At 36.2% G+C, this 21,813-nt stretch overlaps 2 protein-coding genes across 2 annotated transcripts; one reads left to right on the top strand and one right to left on the bottom strand.

Annotated features, from left to right (window-relative positions):
• The first annotated feature begins 12,539 nt into the window (after positions 1-12,539).
• LOC137936920 (uncharacterized) lies at positions 12,540-17,872 on the top strand. Its single transcript, XM_068781888.1, has 10 exons — positions 12,540-12,686; positions 12,777-12,878; positions 12,952-13,017; positions 13,111-13,275; positions 13,359-13,472; positions 14,947-15,018; positions 16,088-16,171; positions 16,270-16,370; positions 16,681-16,765; positions 17,233-17,872. Exons 1-10 carry the CDS (start codon positions 12,609-12,611, stop codon positions 17,602-17,604), a joined length of 1,239 nt encoding a protein of 412 aa, XP_068637989.1. The 5' UTR covers positions 12,540-12,608; the 3' UTR covers positions 17,605-17,872.
• A 1,921-nt stretch (positions 17,873-19,793) lies between these two features.
• LOC137937581 ((S)-N-methylcoclaurine 3'-hydroxylase isozyme 1-like) lies at positions 19,794-21,532 on the bottom strand. The gene is made up of 2 exons (XM_068782676.1): positions 20,579-21,532; positions 19,794-20,473 (listed from the first exon to the last, which is right to left on the bottom strand). Exons 1-2 carry the CDS (start codon positions 21,467-21,469, stop codon positions 19,868-19,870), a joined length of 1,497 nt encoding a protein of 498 aa, XP_068638777.1. The 5' UTR covers positions 21,470-21,532; the 3' UTR covers positions 19,794-19,867.
• Between the last annotated feature and the right edge of the window lie 281 nt (positions 21,533-21,813).

Below are 21,813 nucleotides of genomic sequence, written 5' to 3' on the forward strand. Positions count from 1 at the left end.
CAATCGTGAATTCATAGATAATATAAAATTTTGTATTATGACCTAAATTACTTTTAATAGCTAATTTTTAGTAAAATAAGATGTTAATTGTAATTGTTAATTAAAAAATGTACAAACTAAAAATGCTAAATTAACTATTCAACTTGACACGTTGTACATATCTAAGCTGCTATATATTAAAAAAATAGTTAGCTAATTTACTTTGCTCATTTTTTATCATCTTCGTCTTCTTTCAAATCCTTTTCAAACTCTACTTCATCCCCATTAACTTCTACCAATTTTTTTCCTGCAATCCCTTCGTTCGCATTCCTTCAATCTTTTCGACATGCAATGTCAATTTTCACTTAAAGTCTTATATCGGTATAGAAGTATTCAATCTAAAATTGCACTTCATTGTTTTCATATACCAAAAATACTCTCAATAATGCTTCTTAGTGATGAATGTTGATGTTAAAAACAATTTTGAAATATGATGGAGGATGATCTTTATCATATTCATTTATATATATCTAATTATAGTTATAATACCAAAAAAGAGCAATTTACCCAATGTCTACCTAGGCAATACATTCACGTGATATGAATTGGATTAATAAAAGGAAAACTAATTTTAAACAAATAATATAATGCGAATTACCTTGTTAAGCCTGTTAGGTGCATCTAATGCATGCCTCAAGATACAAGCAAGTATTGTTGATCCTTTCCACTCGCCCACTAAAAAAGTGGACACCATGTCAATATTACAAATCACTATTATATTTTTTCATAGAAATTGTTTTCAATTCTAAAATAGTTATTTATCTTTACCGATAATAATATGAGCATTAATGTAACTTCATAAATAGCTCCAATTAATTCTAAGATTTGCATATAGGACGTAAATATAACTAACTTTTAGTTGATATTGTAGTCCTTTACTTTGAAGTACTGATAATATTTATTGTTACCTACTATCTTTAGATGAACATTTATAACTAAAGAAGCTCGTATACAATCATTTTGCAATTTCAATATCCCATTCAATGCTTTTGTGAAATATGAACTAGTACTCTAAATTGAGCACCTGAATTGTTCTAGTAAGACCACATACCTTTGATACTAACCTATAGTGACCATAAACATAGAAACTTGTCATTCAACCTTGATGCTTGTACTGTCCAAAAGAAGTCTACTACTTCTTAACAAATTACAATGGTTGATGAAAGCTTATACTATATCCTATAGCCAAGTCTAAGCAATGCTCACCATGCTTTTAAATTAATTTATAAGTCTTCTCCACCTAGTCCAATTTCTCTAGGTGTAGATTTATTTTCAATATAAATTGATTTGTGACTACAAATATTGTTGTTATTATTAAAGTAGTAATATGCTCAAATTGCTAATAATCATGGTAATAGTAACACTTGTATATATCATAAAATGTTATACCATATTTTTAAAAATACCAATTACAAAATATATGCAAAATAACTAAAGACCCATAATTATATGAATGCAAAATACACAAAAATTGAAAATTCATTCATATCCATATGAAAATTCATATGTATAACTACAACACTCATTCTTATCATCAATATAAGGAATAATTTTTTTTAGATATAATGGCAACAATGACTCCGATATTGACAAACCAAGATGTCCATCTTTCTCCAATTACAACTTCCTAATCCTACTTTATTCATGTATAAACGTTAAAAACTCTTTAATTTTTTCAATACTATACTAAATGAATGACACTTTATTTTTATTTTTATCCAATAAAAGAGGGTTGTGGTGGTAAAGATTTGTATATGTTGAATTTCAGGAGAAGAAAAATAAGTCACTGAGTGTTTAATTTGAAAGTCATGTGAGATGGTGACCAAGAGTTTACTCTCATACATATTTTGATGATAAAAAATCTTAATAGAGCTAAAAATTTTAAAATTAACATTTCAGAGGTTTTTTCTTTAAAAGACACAAAAATCAAGGTCTTTGCAAAAGAACCTACATATACATCTCACAACCTCAAACTCCATTGGTGTGTCAAGTCATCTTGAAGAAGCATCCACAAGTGAAGAAGTGAAGTTTAGAATCCAAGTTGTCTAAAAAATCTCAAGAACTCTAATTATATAAGAAAGCAGCCCCAAATCTTCAAAATTGATGAACAAATGAACTTTTGGACTAATAGGCATATTGCATTCAAAACATGGTTTACCGATATATATCCAAGTTTTAAACATGTTGGAATAAATTTTTATCATGCTTTAAAGCCTAGATTAGGAACCTGGCTATGGCATATTCGGTTGAAAGACATCTTGAAGTGGCATCAAAGTAATTACCTTCCTCATGTCAAGGAGGCGGCAAAGGAGGTAGTCTTCAAATAAGGATGACACAAGGGTTTAATTATCTAAGATGATGTAGATATATTTATGTCTTTTCTTTTTCAAAGTTTGTGCCCTAAGGGCATCGTAGTCATTGTAAAATTCCTTCCACAACTATAACTAGAGCCTCAAGGTATGGGGCAGATCATTAAGTATCCCCACCTCTCTCTCAAATTTGTCCTTAGAATTGTCTCCTCTCCCAAGTTCTCTCTTATTTCTCTCTCCTCCTTTCTTGTCCTCCTTTTATTCCTCTCTTCTTTCAATACCTTGGTCAAGGTCCTCGTCATAGGATCCTAAATTCAACATGGTATAAGATCAATGGATTTAGGATCCCTACTTCAAAAGGAAAAATTTAAATGCTCCATTGATCAAGCTTCACATAGAGTTCTTCTTGTTGATGAAGTAATTTTTTCTTGAAGCTGTGCCAAGTTAAGTTTTTTTTCTTATAAGATTATTGTTAATAGATCTTTATCTCTAAAATATGGTTTATGGATGGGTTTCTAGTCTAATCTGAATGAGAAACTAGTGATATATTCTTGGCTTTGAAACTGGCTCACCCATAGTGATTATGCTCAGATTTTATTCCCCATGCAAGACCGATTGTGTTATTGCTCTCTTGTATATTATGCTGATGTTTGTGACTGAAATTTGCATCCGAATCAAGGTTCACTGTATCTTTTATTGGCATCCAAGTTTACTATGATTTAATCTTGTTATTCTACCATTTTTTTTGAGTTATTATATCGGTTAGTTGTTGCTCCTCTTATTTCCTCACAAAGAACTCAAAAAAAAAATTATTTGAGAGGGTGCTAAGGAGAATTTTTTTTATTAAGATTTCTGGTTTTTACAACTTTTTTTCTCTCTAGAAACTTACCTAAAATATTTGAGAAAAAAAGAGAGAGAAAAGGGCAAAGAAGGGATAATTCTATCATCCAAAGTTAGTGCATAATTAGAGAATGAAAGTTCCTTTCTTGAAGCCAGTTGAGTGTTGCTTTTTTAAGAAAAGAAAGTGTCATGTTTTGGTTGATTTGGAGTTTTCCTTTATTAAAATATTTAGTGGAATTTATTTCCTAATCAATTTGAGGAAAGACGAAGAAGTGATTGTGATATTTTATCACTTGCTAGGTGGAGCATTTGACACAGAAGGCAAGTTTACCTCTTTGAAAGATTTGATTTAATTTGATATTTGGATTTTGATTGGATTCACGTGTAATTCCATATCTGATTTGATTTGAGATAATCTCCTAATTGAGGAAGACTGTAATCCTCTCTAATTGGCATGAGCAGCTTGTGATTAGTATTCCATTCTTGTTTAAGTGCTTGTTTAAAACAAGATAGTATCTTACCTATTATATCTCGGTTAAAGATCCTCTCCAATCCGATTTTGAGTTCATGTGTGATAAAAGTATGTGATCGGCCTTCTATGAGACAACACGTGGGACTTCTCTTTGATAAAAGATTTATGATGCATACTATTTGAGTTCAAGTCGCTCCTCTCTTCTCAAAGTGATTTATATATTTGCCTCAGTTTTCTTCTCAAGTTACATGCTGGACTACAATATTGCAAATAAGAAGTTGTTTACTTGTTGATTATAATGGCTGAAGATTATATGGGCTCTTGAAATTAGTACCATAACCTAGAGAGGTTTATCAAAATCTCTGAGCTGGTCACAATCAGTTAGGAGGTTTCTCATTACTCGAAACCTCTTAGGTCACTTAACCAAACCAACTCTACTTATTAATGAAGAAGAGAGTTGTTATGTGAAATGGCTCAAGAATGACACCTTAGTCATTAGTTAGATTATTAATAGCATGAAGGAACATGTGGCCAACAATGTTGTTCACCTTGAAACTATAAAACAAATTTGGGACACTTGTGTTAAGTGGTATTGTAGTACGGAAAACTTACAAAAGTTGTATGATGTGTTCCAAGCCATGTTCAATACAAAGCAAGGGGACAATATTCATGAATACTTGGCTCAATTTAGAGGATTGATTCAAGAGTGGAAGATTGCTCAGCCCTACTCTACTAACATCTTAGTTCAAGAAAAGCAGCGAGAAGTCTCAGTAACTGCTATTTGTCTATCAAACATCAAGCCATATCTTGAAGTGGCTAATACTAAAATTCTCAGTTCCTTCGTACTTCCATCATTCGATGACATGTGCAAGATTACTTCGGATACCGAATCCTTCCTCCACCTCTCATATTGAAGTATTATTTGCTATGTAGTCAGTAAATAGGGTACATCTTCTACCACCTAAGGGCACGGTAGAAATTATAAAGGAGTCCGAGCAAGAGGTGGTAGAACCGACTCTGGTTTTTCAAGGTCAAATAATCATGTCTGACACTCATTGTAGTGGACTAAACCTTCTGGTGGATACCTATTGGAAGCTTCATGGCAAACTAGATTGGGTCACTGCCAATCAAGCCTCAGTTAAAAATTAGAAAAATATAGACAAATATGAGTCACAAAGAGGCAAGAAGACTATCATCAATGATAATTATGAATTCTTATAGAGGATGAAAACTTTGATGGTAGCCTCTCCATCTTCTCCTGCATCTTCAACTACTACTGCTGCCATGATTGCTTTAGGTATGATTTGCCTCTAACCATCTTACAGGTAATAAGAGTCTACTACATTCCATGTCTCCATGTTTACCAGACAAATTTGTTACCATAGTCGATGGAACTCAAACCAAAGTTCTTAGGAAAGGATCCTCCTCTGTTACACCATCACTTCTGCTTATTGATGACTTATTTGTCCCTCAATTTCCCTTAAATTTGTTATCAGATAGCCCGTTAACAAAACAATTTAATTGCTCCATCACCTTCTCACTTCTTCTTGTGCTTTCTAGGATCTAACAATGAAACAAGTGATTAGTGGAGGTCGTGAAAGGGGGGGGGATGAGGTGTTTATAATTTAAACTTGCCTCCAATCACTACGATTTCCATTTCTCACCTAGAGGCAAGATTATGGCACAACCAGAATTAGGAGATTATCTCAAATCAAATCATATCTGGAATTAAACTTTAATCAAATCATATCTGGAATTAAAATTTAATCAAATCATAATCCAGATCTGAAATTAAATCCAAACTTTCAAAGAAGGAAACTTGTCTTGTTTATCAAAAGTGTCGCCTAGCAAGTGAAAAATAGCTCAATCTCTTCTTCTTCTTTCCTTAAACTAATTAGGAAACAAATATCACTGAACCTTCTAATATAGGAAAGATCCAAATCAACCAAAACATTGACACTTTCTTTTCTTAAAACAAACAATTTTCGGATGGCTTCCCTTTCTTTTTCAAATTATGTGCCAGCTTTGGTTGATAGAATCATGCCTTCTTTGGCCACTTTTTTTTTTTATCTTTTTCCCTCAAATATTTTAGGTAAGTTTTCAAAGAGGTTAAGACAACCAGTGAAAGACCAAAAAATGTTGCAAAGACTAGAAACCTTATAAAAAAATCCTTCTCGATGCCTTCTCAAATAATCTTTTTTCGAGCTCTTTGGGAAGAATCAAGAGGAACAACAACTAACCGACATAATAACTTAAAAAACGGTCGAACAGCAAACTTAATATTGATTTTTCAGGATTCCATGGATTTAGCTCATGGAGAAAAGGAGAAATGACATATTGGGAGAAAAGAAGAGGAACAAAGAGGTTATGGACTTGTATCCTGACCCTCTCCCTAAGGCTCAATTTATAGATAATAAGATTATAATATTATAATAATACCCCTAAAACTTAAACTAATTATATTAATTGTATCTTTATGAGATGACTCTTTATTTACCATCATGCCACCCTTGCGTAGGCCTTCTCCTTAGTCTGTGGGCATTCTTGGGGTCATATTCCAACACTCCCCCTCACGCTAGGGGGTGGGGGGGGAGGGGGAACATCATGAACGCTTAGCTTGCTATAAATGGTCTATAGGATCTTCCTGTATAAAATGACAGTCCATCATATCTACCAACACTCCCCCTCAAGCTATTGCTCTCTTTGTTCTTTTTCAAGATACCCAATTGGCATAATATAAGAGAGAGTAAAATCACTCTTAGCCATAAAACATCGCTCTATACTCTAGTCAAATGGTCATAGTCAAAAATACTTTTCGCTCAATTTCATAGGCAGAAAAGTAGTCCTACTATAGGGCACAGAGTCTACCCACTTTCTCAAGGTAGCTAAAAAAACACCTCTTGGGTGAATAATAGACTTGACTCTTGTTGGATGTTGGGCAAACTCCTATCCTTTGAAGGTAGTGGGTCTATAGGCATTGCTCAGAAGTGTAGTAATAAACTCCTCCTTCACGGTGTTCCAACACAAAGCACCGACTCTTAAATGGTAGGAATAAAAATGCTAAATAAGGGGGTACAGGTAATCACTAGAAGATAATATTTTGGGGTCACAATGTGTTTTCTTCTTCATCAGAATAACCAATGCTGACAATAGTCAACAACCGAGAAGTCCTTCTTCAATAATAATATCTCATTTAGAGAGACACAATAACAACAGTTGAAATGGACCTAAGCCCAAATGACACATACCAAATAATTAAAGTCCGTAATAAGGACACATGAAATAATCCTCAGAGAGTCCAACCTTGAATAAGGATCTGAGTAATAAGCTGACAAAAAATCAAGATAATAATCCAGTCGGAGACAAGGGACTCACTCGAGCCAAGTCAGGTATCAGACCAATATAACTGAGTCACGAAAGAAATAGGTATAGATTTCAGCACTCGGACCCATATAACAGAGGCAATAAGCAAGTGGGCCGAGTCAGATTGATCAGACTGAGTTGACCCCGACCAAGTTGACCTAGACTAAGTTGACTTGACCTGAGTTGGTTCGAGTTGACTTGATCCTTGTTGGTGCGACTCGATAGCAGTGAGATGGGTGAGCTTGGTTTGTTGGGTTGACCCAGCAAGGTCTGGTCCGAGTTAGGCAGAATTGGCACTTGATTAAAACCAAGCTTCCTAACTAGGAGAAATTTTAATTCAACAAGATTCGTCATCTTCCCTGCTTCCGAACAGATCTTGACAACAACGAGAGGGATCGTCGTGGCCACCACCGATGAACCAGGGATCCCAGAGAAGTAGCTCTACAAAGAATTAGAAGTCTCCTAAAAACAACAGTAAGATCTTCCAAGAAACAACAACAATGAACGCGGGAGATTTTGACAGCCAGGAGGATCGTAGCGGTCGTCGATGATGAACCAAAAAATCTAGAGAAGCATCTCTACATAGAATCAGAAGTTTCCTAAAAATAGCAGTAAGATCTTCTGAAGAAGCAGCAATAATGAATGTAGAAGATTTTATAGCTAAGAGATACCCGGATTGACAACAACATATCTTTCGTAACTGATCACTAGTTCACTGTATTCTTGGCAAAGCAGAGTTATTATGGCAAATACCAAAGATTGAAGTCTGCTAGCATGAGCCATGAATCCGATCCTAGCTATAAATAGAAAACGATCTCAACAATCACACGTAAAATCCGTTGTAATCTCACATTCGATTCTAGCTGGTTTGCAACATATCCAGAAGTTGTTACGATGAATTAACAATGATAAGCAGTAGAGTCAACAACTTTCAGTCCAAAAAAAAAAATTCTTTGAAATATGTTGTTAACCGGCAGAGAGACAATGACGACAAGATGACTCGACGGATTGGTAGTCTCCGGATTTGGCTACACGATCATAGACCAAGGAGATTCCTCGTGTTATAGTGTGCTGGAATCAATTAGCCAACCAAGCTCCATTTAACCATGACTGATGGATGGAGGAACATGAACATGACAATAAGTGTTTCCTTTTTTGTTGATCGGACTAGGGAAGGAGACGAAGAAGAAGCACAAAGTGAGTCTATCTATTCAACTAGTGTGCTATTTGATTTCCTCCACTTGGCCTCGTTTCTCTCTCTTGCGCTTCGTCGCCAAATCTTGCCTCACCCTTTCTTAGTTGCGTTTAACTCCTTTGTCACTCACTTGGGTTTTTCAGACACCTCAAATCTCCTCGTCTGTTGATCATACATCACAGGTGGAGTGTACATAGGTTAATGGAAAATAATTTACTTTGGTAGCAGTCTATGCATGTCCAAGGCATGAGGCAAATGGACCATATACGATATGATGGACATTAAAGATGTTGTAAAGACGAGCATTCTCTCAAGAAGGTCGCGTTGAGAATCCAATATCAAAATATGGGCAATTGGAAAAAGTAAAAAAAAACAATATTGGTAGGCCAACTTTGAAGGATCAGTCGAGACAACAAGATAGAAATTCTAAAAAAAAAAATACTACGAGTCCTGAAAATTAATGTTATGATACCATGTTGATTTTTAGGACTCCATGGATTTGACTCATGGAGAAAAGGAGAGACGACATATTGGTAGAAAATAAGAGGAAGCAAGAGGTTATGGACTTGTATCCTAACCCTCCTCTGAGGCTCAATTTATAGATGAATAAGATTATAATATTATAATAATACCCCCCAAACTTAAACTAATTACATCAATACCATCTTTATGAGAAGACTCTTTATGTAATATCATGCCACCACTATTATTATAATATTATAATAATACCCCCCAAACTTAAACTAATTACATCAATACCATCTTTATGAGAAGACTCTTTATTTAATATCATGCCACCACTATTTGGGCCTTCTCCTTGGTCTGCGGGCTTGAGTCCATCTTCTACCTCTCTTGGATGTATAGACTTTCCTTGGTCTTACGGGCTTGAACCCATCTTCTAACACACTTGGCGTGTGGGCCTTCCTTGGTTGTGTGGGCTTGGGCCTATCTTCTAACACACAACTCATATTGAACTTGAATGCCAATAACAATTATAGTGAACCTTGATTCATACAAAAATTCTAATCACAAACATCAACAGAATATGTAAGAGAGCAATAACACAATCGATCTTAAATGGGGAATAAAAACTGGGCATAATCACCATGGGCGACCCACTTTCAAAACCAATAATATAATCACTAGCTTCTTATTCAGATTAGAAGAGAAAGCCATCCATAAAGAACTATCAACAATAATCTCATAAGAAACAAAAACTTATCTTGGTGCAGCTTCAAGAGAAAACTGCTTCATCAACAAAAAGAACTCTATGTGAAGCTTGATCAATGGAGCCTTTCAAATTTTCATCTTGATGTGGGGATCCAAGATCCCATGATAAGGTCCTTGGCCAAGGTAGTGAAAGAAGAGAGGGAAAAAAGAGGAGAAGAAAGGAGAATAAAGAAAGAATAAAGAACTTAGCTAGAGAGATGGAGCTCGAGAGATTGGGAGAGGAGACAATTATAAGGACAAATTCAAGAGAGAAGAGGGTAGGCTTAATGATCTAACCCATGCCTTGAGCCTCTAGTTATAGTGTGGGTGGAAGTTTACCAAGATTACAACGCCCTTAGGGCTACAAGTTTTGAAGAGAAAAAGACGTAAATAGACATACATTTTCTTAAATAGTTACACCATTGTGCCATCCTTACGAGAATACCTTTAGGTTACCTCCTTTGCCATGGCATTGACGTGGGAAAGGTAATTACTTTGATTCCACTTTGATATGTCTTCCAACAATGACTGTTTATGTTGACAGTATTAATATTATTGGGAGTGATAGTGAGGGTATTCAACAAAAAAAAAAAAAAATACTTGAATAAAGAATTTCAAACCAAACATTTAGGACTCCTCAAATATTTCCTGGGTATAGAAGTTTTGCAATCTAGTGATGGCATTATCTGGTCTCAGAGGAAGTATGTTATCAATTCATTAAAATAAATTGGAATGCTTGGATGTAAGCAAATTGATACACTAATGGAACCAAACAATAAATTGTGTGTTGAATCTGGGGATACAATTAATGATGGACGGTTCCAATGTTTAGAAAATTAATTTATCTCCCAGTCACAAGACCCAATATATTTTATTCTATGATGTCGTCAATCAATTTATGCAACAACCCCGACGGTCTCATTAGATAGCTCTACAACAAGTACTCCGGTATCTAAAGAAAACTAGGTCAAGGCATATTATATAAATGTTATGGAGATAGTAATATAGAAGGTTTGCATATGTAGATTGGGTTGGCTATCCCGATGACAAAAAATTAACTTGCAATTATTGTACAACTACGGGAGGTAATTTAGTCATTTGAAGAAGCAAAAAATAGAATAATGTGGCTAGGTCAAGTGCCAAAACAGAATACAGGGTCATGCTTCATGCAATTAAAGAATTGTTATGGCTATAATCCTTAATGACAGCTCAGGTTTAAGACAACTAACCCTATGCAAGTCCATTGTGACAACCAATCAATTATTCACATTGCAACCAATCCAGTTTTTCATGAAAGAATCAAACACATTAAAATTGATTGTCATTTTGTTTGAGAAAAATTGCAAGCAAGTGTCATATCCATGCAACATATTCCTTCCAAGAACCAACGAACAAATATTTTCACAAAATCTATTCCTACAAACTCCCTCTCTACTCCATGTACCAAACTGGGGATATTTGATATTTTTACACCATCTTGAGGGGGAGTGTTGAAGTATTATGAGTGGCATCTATTGTAATTAATTGTGTGAGTGGCATAAATTATAATTATGATAAATTTTATGTTCCTTTTTTCCCTCATGTACTAGGGTTTCTGCCCTAAAATTGTAAGTATCAAACTAAAGGGGAGGACACTAAAATTCATGCTTTAATTACTCATTTTCTCTGCCTCCTTTCTTGCCTCAGGTGCCTAACCTTCTCTCATAAACTCTCTTCTCTCCTTATCTCATTTCTCCTTCTTCTTCCCCTAAAGTCTAATTGTTCTAAGCATAAAACCCTAGAATCTAACATCCTATGAAGGAGACATCTTCATCCAAACCACAATTTAAGGATAATCCATATCATGCTCATGTCGTCCTAGAAGGTGGATCGACATTGGAGTACCTCTTCTATGGACCTCATGTTAAAGTCCTAGGCAAGAGTACTTCCCAGGAGGTCACCCATCTTAGAATTACTCTCGCCCAGGCTCGCTTAACTATGAAGTTCTGAGTCAGATACCTAGCCAATACAACCCGAAAAGACTAGCCGTTTAAGGTGCGAAAAGCTAAGTATCTAACTCAGAACACAAACTCTAACAAGAGTGGACGGAACCACTCTGACACCCACCCCGCCCATTCTGGAGCCGCTTCTCACTGGATACGAACGCGGACCGTGGCGTGCCTAGCTCTGATACCATGTTAAAGTCCTAGGCAAGAGTACTTCCCAGGAGGGAACCCATCCTAGAATTACTCTCGCCCAGGCTCGCTTAACTTCGAAGTTCTGAGTCAGATACCTAGCCAATACAACCCGAAAAGACTAGCCGTTTAAGGTGCAAAAAACCAAGTATCTAACTCAGAACACAAACTCTAACAAGAGTGGACGGAACCACTCGACACCTCATGCTCTTCCACAACATAATAGCAAGTCGTCATTAGACTCCACGTTCGATCTCCATCGCACCTTTCTATTTTTTTTAAAGTTGACATTTACAGAAGAATTATATTTTATAGTTATGTGCATAGTTTTATTATGTTTCTTTTCCTCCTCTTCTACTCTAAACTCTTTGAGGCAAGGAAGCTTAGAATCTAGCACCAAGTAAGTGTTCTCTATAATGACATTGTATAAAGACAAAAATAAATATGGTTAAATATGATTTATTTCTTCTCTCATGGATTCATGGTTGATAATCACTTTAAAATTTATATTTCTATTAATGTTAATAAACTGGAGATAATAGTATTAATATATAATGAGGTAATGACATTATGGTAAAAATAATAAGATAATAATATTTTTATAAAATGTCACATCTCTATGAAATTTTTAGACATGAGCTTAGATACCATAATTTAGATACCATAATTTTAAATTATGTTATATTTTGAAGTAAAATTTTTTAAAATTATTTTTAAAATTAAAATATAGATATTATTAATGTTTTTAAATTTTATTCTATTATCTGACATTAATGATATTACACATATTTATTAAATTGAATTACAAAATTTATCTAAAAATACAATTTAATCGGAGAATGGAGAATGGCGCAAAGGATGGAAATTGCAAAATAAGAATTTAACCATTATTACAGACGGATGCCATCTCGAGTGGTACGTACGAGTCACAGCTCTCATATTTTTTCTGTAAGCAACTGGAGAGTTGGAGACGACAGACCGACGAAGGGCTTCTCATTTGCCCATTCATGGGGTCAGCCGCTGTGGAGAAGACTGCCGAGGAACTTCGCAAAGAAATCGAAGAGCTTCAGAGACAGCAATGGGAGGTTAGTCGGCCTTCTTTTTATGTATTTGTTTGATTAGTTTTTTTCTCGTTCGCTTCTCCTTTCAATGTGAAAATCTCCTTTGTTTAACAGATAACCGAGCGACTGCGAGACCCGAGGGGCATACGTCGTGGGGTTTTGGCCGCCAACGGCATTCGTGGCAACGGGCCACGGCAACGTGGCGTTGTCCGACCCGTTAGTTTTCTCCTTTTTTTTTTCCTTAATCTTTTCCTACTTCTATTCCTATGTTAATTCTTCAACATATCAGGCTGATGGGATCGACCTGGAAGACCAACCTACACCGAAAAGGCGCCTGTCTTCTGCCGTTGTTAAGGTAATTGATTGTTTTGGCTACTTTTTTTTTTGTTTCTGTTTTCCTTTTTCTGCAAACTTAATTTAGCAGATCAATGTAAAACCTTTAACGAAGGTTGGAGACGGAGAAGTAGACGAGGGTGCAGAAGACAAAGAAGTAAAAGATGGGGATTTAGCTGCTGAGGGTGGCTCTACTGCAGAAACCGAGAACGAGAGAATTTTTTTCCACTCACGAGGTGGTTTTAGCAGAAACGCGAACCAAAGGGTGGTTAAAACTTCGGTGAGACAAACTCCAATGGTAATTCCAACAAGTTTAAGCTATGGGAACTTAATTTTGTTGACATTTTTATTTTCTTTTTCTAGGATGTAGAGTTTCTAGCACCGGAACATGTATCTCGGGTGCTTCCAAAGAACGAGGATCCAAGCTTGGTTAAGAGGAACAGAAGGATGTTGGGCCAGTTGTTGGGAACACTGGAGGTGCTTGTGATTTTAATCTTATTTTTCAGGCAGAAGTATTTATGAAATATTACGTAATTGCTGGATCTTCTATTTGATGCAAATCGTAAGGTAAAGCATTAAACATCATGCTTTACAAAGAAAACAGCGCAGACACATCATGAGTTTGCTTTGGTTGAGCCTCTAGCTGGTCTGTGAATGGTGTTAAACTAACGCTATAAAATAGTCAAGGCTAATTTTAAAAAGAAAAAACTAGTAAGGGCTCACAATGGTAGTGGTCTTACCTTTGCCTCGTATTGGATATTTAAGGGACTGCCATCTATTTGCAAATGCCAGATAAAGTCATTATGTAAAGCTTATGCTTCTTTATATTATGTAGGTTCTAATGATGATTGGTTTAACATTAAATGCCAGCTTCCTGAGGCAGTTCAGGAAGCTATCTTTTGGAACACTGGTGAATGAATTGGTGTGCCTTAGGTTTGTTTGCAAAGGTTCAGTTAACAGCATTATGAAAGTTTTATGTAAACACCTATTTCTTGAAGGTAGAAGAGGGGTTTTAGTTGTGAGAATTCAGATTCGTGAGCTCTAATACTTGTGAAGGCCTGATAATGGTGTTTTGAAAAGTTTAAGCTTCTTGTTTTATATTAATGCAAGGCTATCCTACTGGTAAGGTTGAGGATGATGAAAATTTCATATTAAATGCCTGTTTCCTAGGTGGTCAGGGGTAGTTAATCTTGGAACTCCAGTTAATGAAGCCCCATGTTTTGTGCATATGGCATAGCTATTTTTGAGTGGTACATTATGTGAATGCTTTTAGGGTTTGACAACTCCTCCCGCCTATCCTTTTGAATAATGCTTACCTTTACATTGTAGGGATTGCACTTGTAGGCCATTTAGGTACATGCTTGACTGTTTAGCGTTACGAACTTGAGGCATTGTGCAAATGACCTCATCAACTTAAGCATTAGGGGTAGTCTTCACTTAGCAAGTACCTACCCTTTTAACAGGTTGTTCTTGAAGAAAGCTTTCTTCGAATTCCATTGAATTTTTGCTGATTGGTGAATTAACACATATAAGGGTTCTAACAGACGAACATTGTCTGCACTTCTATGTTAGTAGGTTACTTATTACTTGGCTCTTCAGTTCACATGGTAATCTTACTTATGAAAGTGGATTAACTGCCTACTGATGTTTATATGTTGTAGGAGCAACAGATAGTATTCTGCCACACGTGTAGTTTGGTAATGTCTGTGGTAAATTGATATTCTTGTATAGTTGATGGTATGGAGATGGTGATCAAATAGCCAATACCATGTTTACAATTAATGGTCTAGCTATTTCTTAGGAGATATATTTTTTATTTATCCTTCATTTATTTGGTTGTAGTTATCCAATTTGAAGGTATAACGTCATACTTAAATTTATTGTCTAATCTACACTGTGTTCTGTCACTTTTAATGAACTTCATTTTGGGCAATCTACCTTTTTGCATCAGAAATTTCAGCAAGAAGACAGGAATTTGTCCACTTCAGAGGCATATATGCGTAGGTCAGATTCTCTTAAAAGGGTGAGTCTACTTACTATGTTTTAATTTATTCTTTATTGTGGTGATTGTTTCTTATTGGTTTCTAGTTGTTTTACGAGAGCCAGATAGTAGGTGTAAAAAGTGGATTTGGCTTTCCAAATTTTCTATTTTTGATCTAACATTATGGCTTTTGTTGTTCTTGGTTCTTTTTGTCCCATTTGATTTGTTTCTTCTGACTTACAATATTCATCTTTTTGTTGTTTTTTTAACACGTTTTCCTTTCTTTTACCTTGTGCACGTTTTCTTCTCATCATTCTCATCTTTCCCCTCTCTTCCACCTGTCTCCACCCCCACCCCAACCGAATCCCCAAAAGACTTGTAATATGAGTTCAGTCACATTATTCAATCTTCTTTTGAGACACTAAAGGATCTGGAATGATTTGTATTTGAACAGTTGGAGTTGTATATTGGTTTAATTAACAAAAAATACATTGGTCTAACAATATTAGATTTACTAAAGCAAAATTAGTGGCATAGAAATGGTAGTGCTCCATAATTATTGCAAGCTCCATAAGAGAGATGGATAAAGTTATGTAGATTCATTTAAAAAAAAGTTATTTAGATTGATGAAATTATTGAACCAAGCTAGGATTCCCTGTGGGATGTTATTTTTTGTATTTGTTTGCGAGTCTTTTAAAATGTCGAGTTGAGTGGCTCTTTCGTGAGTATGGAGTTGATTCTCTCCGGCAGTTGAGTGAATGCTACTCATTTACTGAGCCTGGCTGTGCTGTTCTATCAGTATTTCTCTTTTTGAGGCCTTCAAACATTCCTAGTTATTCATCCATCCTCAGAAATCGACCCTATCTTGGATGTGATGCCTGTCCAATATGACTTATAACAGTTTAAGCTAGATGATTGACAGTTCAAGGACCATTTCAATTGGCCTTAAATGGTTTATTCATCTTGTAAGATGCTCATCTCTGGTGAGTGCTTTAAATATTGTACTGTGATGCTTGAAATTCTCTGCCCTTTTTTATCAAAGAAGAAAATGTATTTATGTAGCTCAGTTTTCTCTATTATGTGGTAATTGGATGATTGCATCAATATTTAGGCTGAGGAACGGGCACGTGAAGAAAGTGAAAGGTTACAGCAGAAGGAGCGTGAACAACTTGCAGAAAAACGAAGACGAGATCTGGTGGGTTTGATGTGTGATATCTGTTGGTTGAGCTACAAGAAGTGTTGTTTCTTTCTAATCTGCCTTATCTAATTCATTTATTCTTTTGATGAGTGTAGACACTTCGTGCAAGAGTTGCCGCCAAAGCGGGGGAAAAGAAGTTGGAGCTGCTTTTTCTTCAGTGGACAGAGCATCATAAAAAGCTTTGCAATTTTCTAAGGTAGATAAGCTTCACTTCAAGCTCCAAGTGCTTGTCTTTCAAATTTAAACTCATGGTTTGTTTTGTTTGGAAAATGATAGGCTGTCTTTTCTTATGGTTTATTTATTTTATATTGCAGGTTATTTTTACTTTTGGTCCAAAAGTGTCCATATTGACGATTTTTAGTGACAAGATAAGTTTCTGTTCATGTACATAAGATTGGGCTTTTGAGAAGATCGAGACTGTGTTGCTAGCAGTATCTACAAGTAGGTTGATATAACTAATGTTTTAAATTCTGACTTCTGTTATGACTATTTGTTTTGTTACTCAGGACTAAGGCACAACCGTCAATCTTTTACCAGCCAGTCAAGCCTTTGGAAGAAGATGTGACTGTGGTTGAACAGCAAAAAGAACAGGTATGTTGTTGTTGTCATTGTTTTTTTTTTTTTTTTCTTTCAAAATATTCCCTTAGTTTTGACTAGATGGTTTTATGGTTTCTTGGTAAAGCATTTCAATAAAGAAACAGCTCGGACTTGTTCTCTACTTTTACACCATAAGTGTTAATGGTGTGCGGAACAGGGTGACACCACCCCGATGGCATGAAATTTTTTGAGACCTGTGCTCTTGTATCCACCAGATCCAGAGCATCTGAAGCAGGACTGGTTCTTGAATGTAAATATGCAAAGATTTGGAAATCGTAGAACATGTCTTGTTTGTGGAATATGCAAAAAAATGGCCTTTGAAGATAAGAAAGAAAATGCTAGTGATTGAATTCAATTTCTTGCACGTGTTTCTGGAGTCTTAGATTAAAACAGTGTTTTCCATTTGATGGGTTTGTTTCTGTAAAAGCATTTAGTTGATCTTCTTTAGTGTCTTACTGCAGGCTCTCCAAGAGTGGAAGTCTACTAGGAGAGAAGAGCTCTCAGAGTACCAAAAGCAGATTGGGGAACAATATATTGCGAATGTCGAAGCAGAGTTGGAGAGATGGCAAAATGCAAGGAATGCAAGGAAGTCGAATAATATGATTCTACAGGAGACGATGGATAAAGAACTGGAGACTCACAGGCTTGAGCATGGACCCAAGACTCGGAAAATTCCAGGAGGAACTGAGGATGATGAGGATGTCGAAGACATTGCAGGTGACGATGATATGATGGATGATCTGCTTGGTGTTGATGATACTAATAGGAGGATAGATGATCCGAAGCCTGAAACTGGCAACTCTAACCCTGGCCCTGAGGAGGATTTGCAGTAGTGTAGGGGTCTGTATTTTAGTTTCAGGAAGTCGGGCACCTTTCTGAGTCGATCCTTAGTATTAGCAAATGCAAGGGATGTTAGCCAATTGGGTTCTCTATTTCTATCTTTCAATACATTTATGTTCTTTTTGGTTTTGTTATGGAGTGGATTATGAGGAGACTTTCTCTCCTGTTGCCAAGTTAAATTCGGTTCCGTATCTTATTTTTCACATGCCGCTAACTCTTTATGGCCCGTTTATCAACTTTATGTAAAAAATGCTTTCTTAAAAGGTGATATACGTGAGGAAGTTTATATGATTCAACCACCTGGTTATGTGGTTGAGGTGGAGTCCATATGTCGCTTAAAAAAATCCTTTAATGGTGCTTAAACAGTCTCTTCGAGTTTGGTTTGATAAATTTTATCAAGTACTATTACGGTTTGGATTTTGTCGGTGTTCTGTAGATCAATCAGTATTTATTAAAGATACCTCGAAAGGAAAAGTATTATTGCCTATGTATTTTTATGATATTGTCTTAATTAGCAATGGTGCAAATAACATACAAGAAATAAAAAACATGATACGTCATGAATTTAAACCAAAGATCTTGGACTTCTTAATTATTTTTTAGGCATCGAAGTTCTTTAGTCCAAATATGGGATAATATTATCTCAGAGGAAGCATGTTTTGAACATTCTTGAAAAAATAAGAATGATGGGGTGTCGCTCAGGTGACACACCTATGGATGCTAATATTAAAGTATGTGCCAGTTCTGATGAAGATATTGATATTGGCAAATATCAAAGATTTGTGGGCAAACTTATCTACCCCACAGTAACAAGACCAGACATATCATATGCCGTAAGCGTGATGAGTCAGTCTATGCATAAACCACAACTTACCTATTGGTAAAGCCTTGGAGAGGATATTATGATATTTAAAAGGAGTTCCAAGAAGAATAATACTTTATAAGAAAAATGGCTAATTCAACATAGAAGGTTTCTCATATGCAGATTGGGCTGGATCAGATGATAAAAAAATGACATGAAGTCCACTTTTGGATATTGCACTCTTGTCGGAGGGAACTTGGTTACATGGAGAAAAAAGAAGCAAAATGTGGTTACGAGATCTAGTGCAGAAGCAAAATACATGGCTATGACTTACACAATCGGTGAATTATAGACCAAGTCCCACTTTATACGGGAGAAATTTCAAGTGGGTATAATCTCCCTCAAACATGTTTCCTCACAAGAGCAAGTAGCAAATATTATTACAAAATCAGTATATCTAGGATCCTATATTTTATATGTGACAAATTGGGTATTTATGATGTTTTTTCTCCTCCAACTTGAGGGGGAGTATTAAAAGATGGGTTCAAGCCCACATGTCCAAGAGGCGGCATCTTGGTAAATAAGAAGACTTCTCATGATGATGACATGAAGATATAATTACATGTCTATTTATGTCTCTTTTCTTGTAAAGATTATAACCTTAAGGGCATTGTAATAATTGTAACATAAACTCAAAAAGCTACAAATAGAGACCCTTGGCTAAAAGGTAGAACATTAAGTTTTCTTCGTTCTTTTCAAACTCTTCCAATCTCTCCTCTCCCTTATTTTGGAACCCGACTTCTAAACTCTCTCTCATTTCTCTCTTCTTCTTTTCTTTTTCTCCTTCTTTTCCTCTCCCCTTTGGCTTAAGATCAATATGAAGGAATCCTAAATTCGACAACTTTGATCATCAATAAATTGGTAATCAGGTTCTAAATTGGTGATCCAGTTCCGTCAATTTGACCATCAATCAATGTTGATGATCTAGACTATTTATTGGGGTCTTAATTTTGGCGATTGAATTTTCAATTCTAAAGCATTATAAACTAATATCTTAGAATTAAAGATTAAGTCTATTTGTCTATTACAAGTAAGTTGAAAACTTAAAAAAGTATAAAAAAAAATTTTAATCCACAATATGATCTGGTTCAATTCACACCCGTTGATCATATATAGATTTCGAAGTTACCTGAACCAAATTTCACAAATATTTTATATGAATAGATTGAAAAAAATATGTTTTAATTTTATACTTTCATAATTTTTTATACTTTAAAAGAGCTTGTCTTGGGCTTTCAAAGCTGCGCTTTGTGTAAATCTAGTGTCTAACAATCGCACCAGTTAACTTCGTGGAGACGATAACATTGTTCACTGTTTATGAAATCCGAAGAAGGAAAGTTATTATTAGAACAGCTAGTCTCGATTACATAGGAACAAAAGACGATGTGTAATAATTATCTTCTTACAGTTGGGATAAGAAAGAGAGGCTCTTTCTTCTGCAGTGTGACACCAAATTTCTCGTCCATGTCTAGCACGATAGGATTCATTTCAGATGGAAGGGACCATTCAAAGTTATGAATCAGGCAAGCCAGGATGAAGTGAACCAGCCTTGTCGCCATTGGAAGTCCTGGGCATATTCTCCTTCCAGCACCAAATGGTATGAATTCGAAATGATTTCCCTTGTAATCCAGTTCCGAGATCAGAAACCGCTCTGGTGTGAATGCCAGGGGGTTTGTCCAGGTCGTGGGTTCTCTTCCAATCGCCCAGACATTAACTTGCACTGGGGTATCTTTTGGAATTCCGTAGCCCATGATCTTGCAGTTCTCAGATGCTCGATGGGGTAGCAGAAGTGGGACAGGTGGGTGTAATCTCAAGGTCTCCTTTACACATGCCTGTGAATAGGGAAGGACAGGAAGATCGGATTCTCTGATTACCTTTTCTTTGATCTTGGACTCCAGCTCTTTGCGGACATTATTCATCACTTCAGGATTTTTAATCAGCTCAGCCATGGCCCATTCTACTGTTGTAGTACTAGTGTCTGTACCAGCAGTAAACAGTTCCTGCCAATGGAGGATGCAGGTGGACATTACTCGGTTACTTTTCTCTTATACGATCAAACCGAGGGACAGTATTGGGAAATAAAGTAGATCAGGGAGAGGTCATACCAGAATTAAGCTGTTGATCTGATCATCACTGAAGTCATTGTCCAGCAAAACATCCAAGAAATCTTGTCGCCGTGAAGCATTCCCATCTCTGCCTTGTCTTCTTTCCTTCAATAAAACCTCCCAGACAGCAAACATGCTCCGAGTGCACTTCCAGGCTTTCTTCTTTAGTCCTTGCAGATCCAAACCAGCAAGAATCGGATAGAAATCACTAATGTTTGGGGTACTCCCCAACTCCATCATCCTCCAAATAAGACCCTTCAAACCTCCAGCTGCTCTTTCATCCTCCAAATCAATGAAATCCTTGGATAAAAGCAGGTTACCCAAAATGTTAAACACTGTGGCAAACACTGCTTCTGCCACATTCACCACCTCACCTTCTTTGGCAGCCAGATATTCCACCATTTCCATTACTTTCTTCTCTCGAATCGGCGATTGCCCATCTATGGCTTTGGGCGAGAACAAACCTGTTCTGCAAATGGTCCTGAGGACCTTCCATCGATCACCACATTCAGACTGCCAAACAAGTGATCTGTGTTCCAGTTCAGGTCCTGGGACAGGGGATACTTTGGGAACGTGTCTGGCAGAGAGGATGCGGTCATGGGACTTGAGGATCTCACTTGCCGTATATGGTGATGATCCAACGACGAGAAGCTGAGTGCCTAGACGAAGTGAGATGAGTGGTCCGTGGGTCTGGGTAAGCTCGGTTAGCTTGATGTGGGGCTTCTTTACCATATGGAGAAGGTTTCCGATTAGCGGCCATGGTTGTGGTCCTGGTGGAAGAGGGGGCCTTGAAGAAACAATTTGTGTAAGGTGCTTGAGAATTAGAAAGATCAGGGGAATCAGAAGAAGGAGAAGAAAGGGGGAAAGGTTGAGATTGCTCTCTCCGGCCATTAACGCTGGAGACAAGATTGTCAGCGGAAAATGAAACTCTGCAGATTCAGAAGAAACATTGGGAATAGAGTCATAATTCTCAGGGTGCTCGACAGCGACGGTCCACATAGTCCACTTATAACAAGTAGAGAAAGAAGAAATAAAAAATAAGAAGAATAGAGTACAACAAGTAGAGAAAAAAAATAGAAAATAAAGAGAAATATAATTTTCTTATTTTGGGTTAAAAAAATAGTAATATTTCTATATTTTAAAAATTAAATTTAAAATTAATAATAAGATTTTAAGTACGACGTGTAAACAAAAATTCATACAAAATCGTAATTTCAATGAAAAATAAACATTCA

This window comes from Aristolochia californica, unplaced genomic scaffold (genome assembly GCF_029961685.1).
Source record: "Aristolochia californica isolate CCGP_79_NKW_82.1479 unplaced genomic scaffold, dmAriCali1.0.hap1 SCAF_7, whole genome shotgun sequence".
Classification (NCBI taxonomy): domain Eukaryota; kingdom Viridiplantae; phylum Streptophyta; class Magnoliopsida; order Piperales; family Aristolochiaceae; genus Aristolochia; species Aristolochia californica.

What these genes read in the sequence shown, in the direction of transcription:
- LOC137936920 (XM_068781888.1), top strand. Translation starts at nt 12,609, where the DNA reads ATGGGGTCAGCCGCTGTGGAGAAGACTGCCGAGGAACTTCGCAAAGAA. An exon ending in AAAGGGTGGTTAAAACTTCG is followed by an intron (nt 13,276 to 13,358) that starts GTGAGACAAACT and finishes TTCTTTTTCTAG; the next exon opens with GATGTAGAGTTTCTAGCACC. An exon ending in AGTTGTTGGGAACACTGGAG is followed by an intron (nt 13,473 to 14,946) that starts GTGCTTGTGATT and finishes TTTTTGCATCAG; the next exon opens with AAATTTCAGCAAGAAGACAG.
- LOC137937581 (XM_068782676.1), bottom strand. Translation starts at nt 21,469, where the DNA reads ATGGCCGGAGAGAGCAATCTCAACCTTTCCCCCTTTCTTCTCCTTCTT. An exon ending in AGATCAACAGCTTAATTCTG is followed by an intron (nt 20,474 to 20,578) that starts GTATGACCTCTC and finishes CTCCATTGGCAG; the next exon opens with GAACTGTTTACTGCTGGTAC.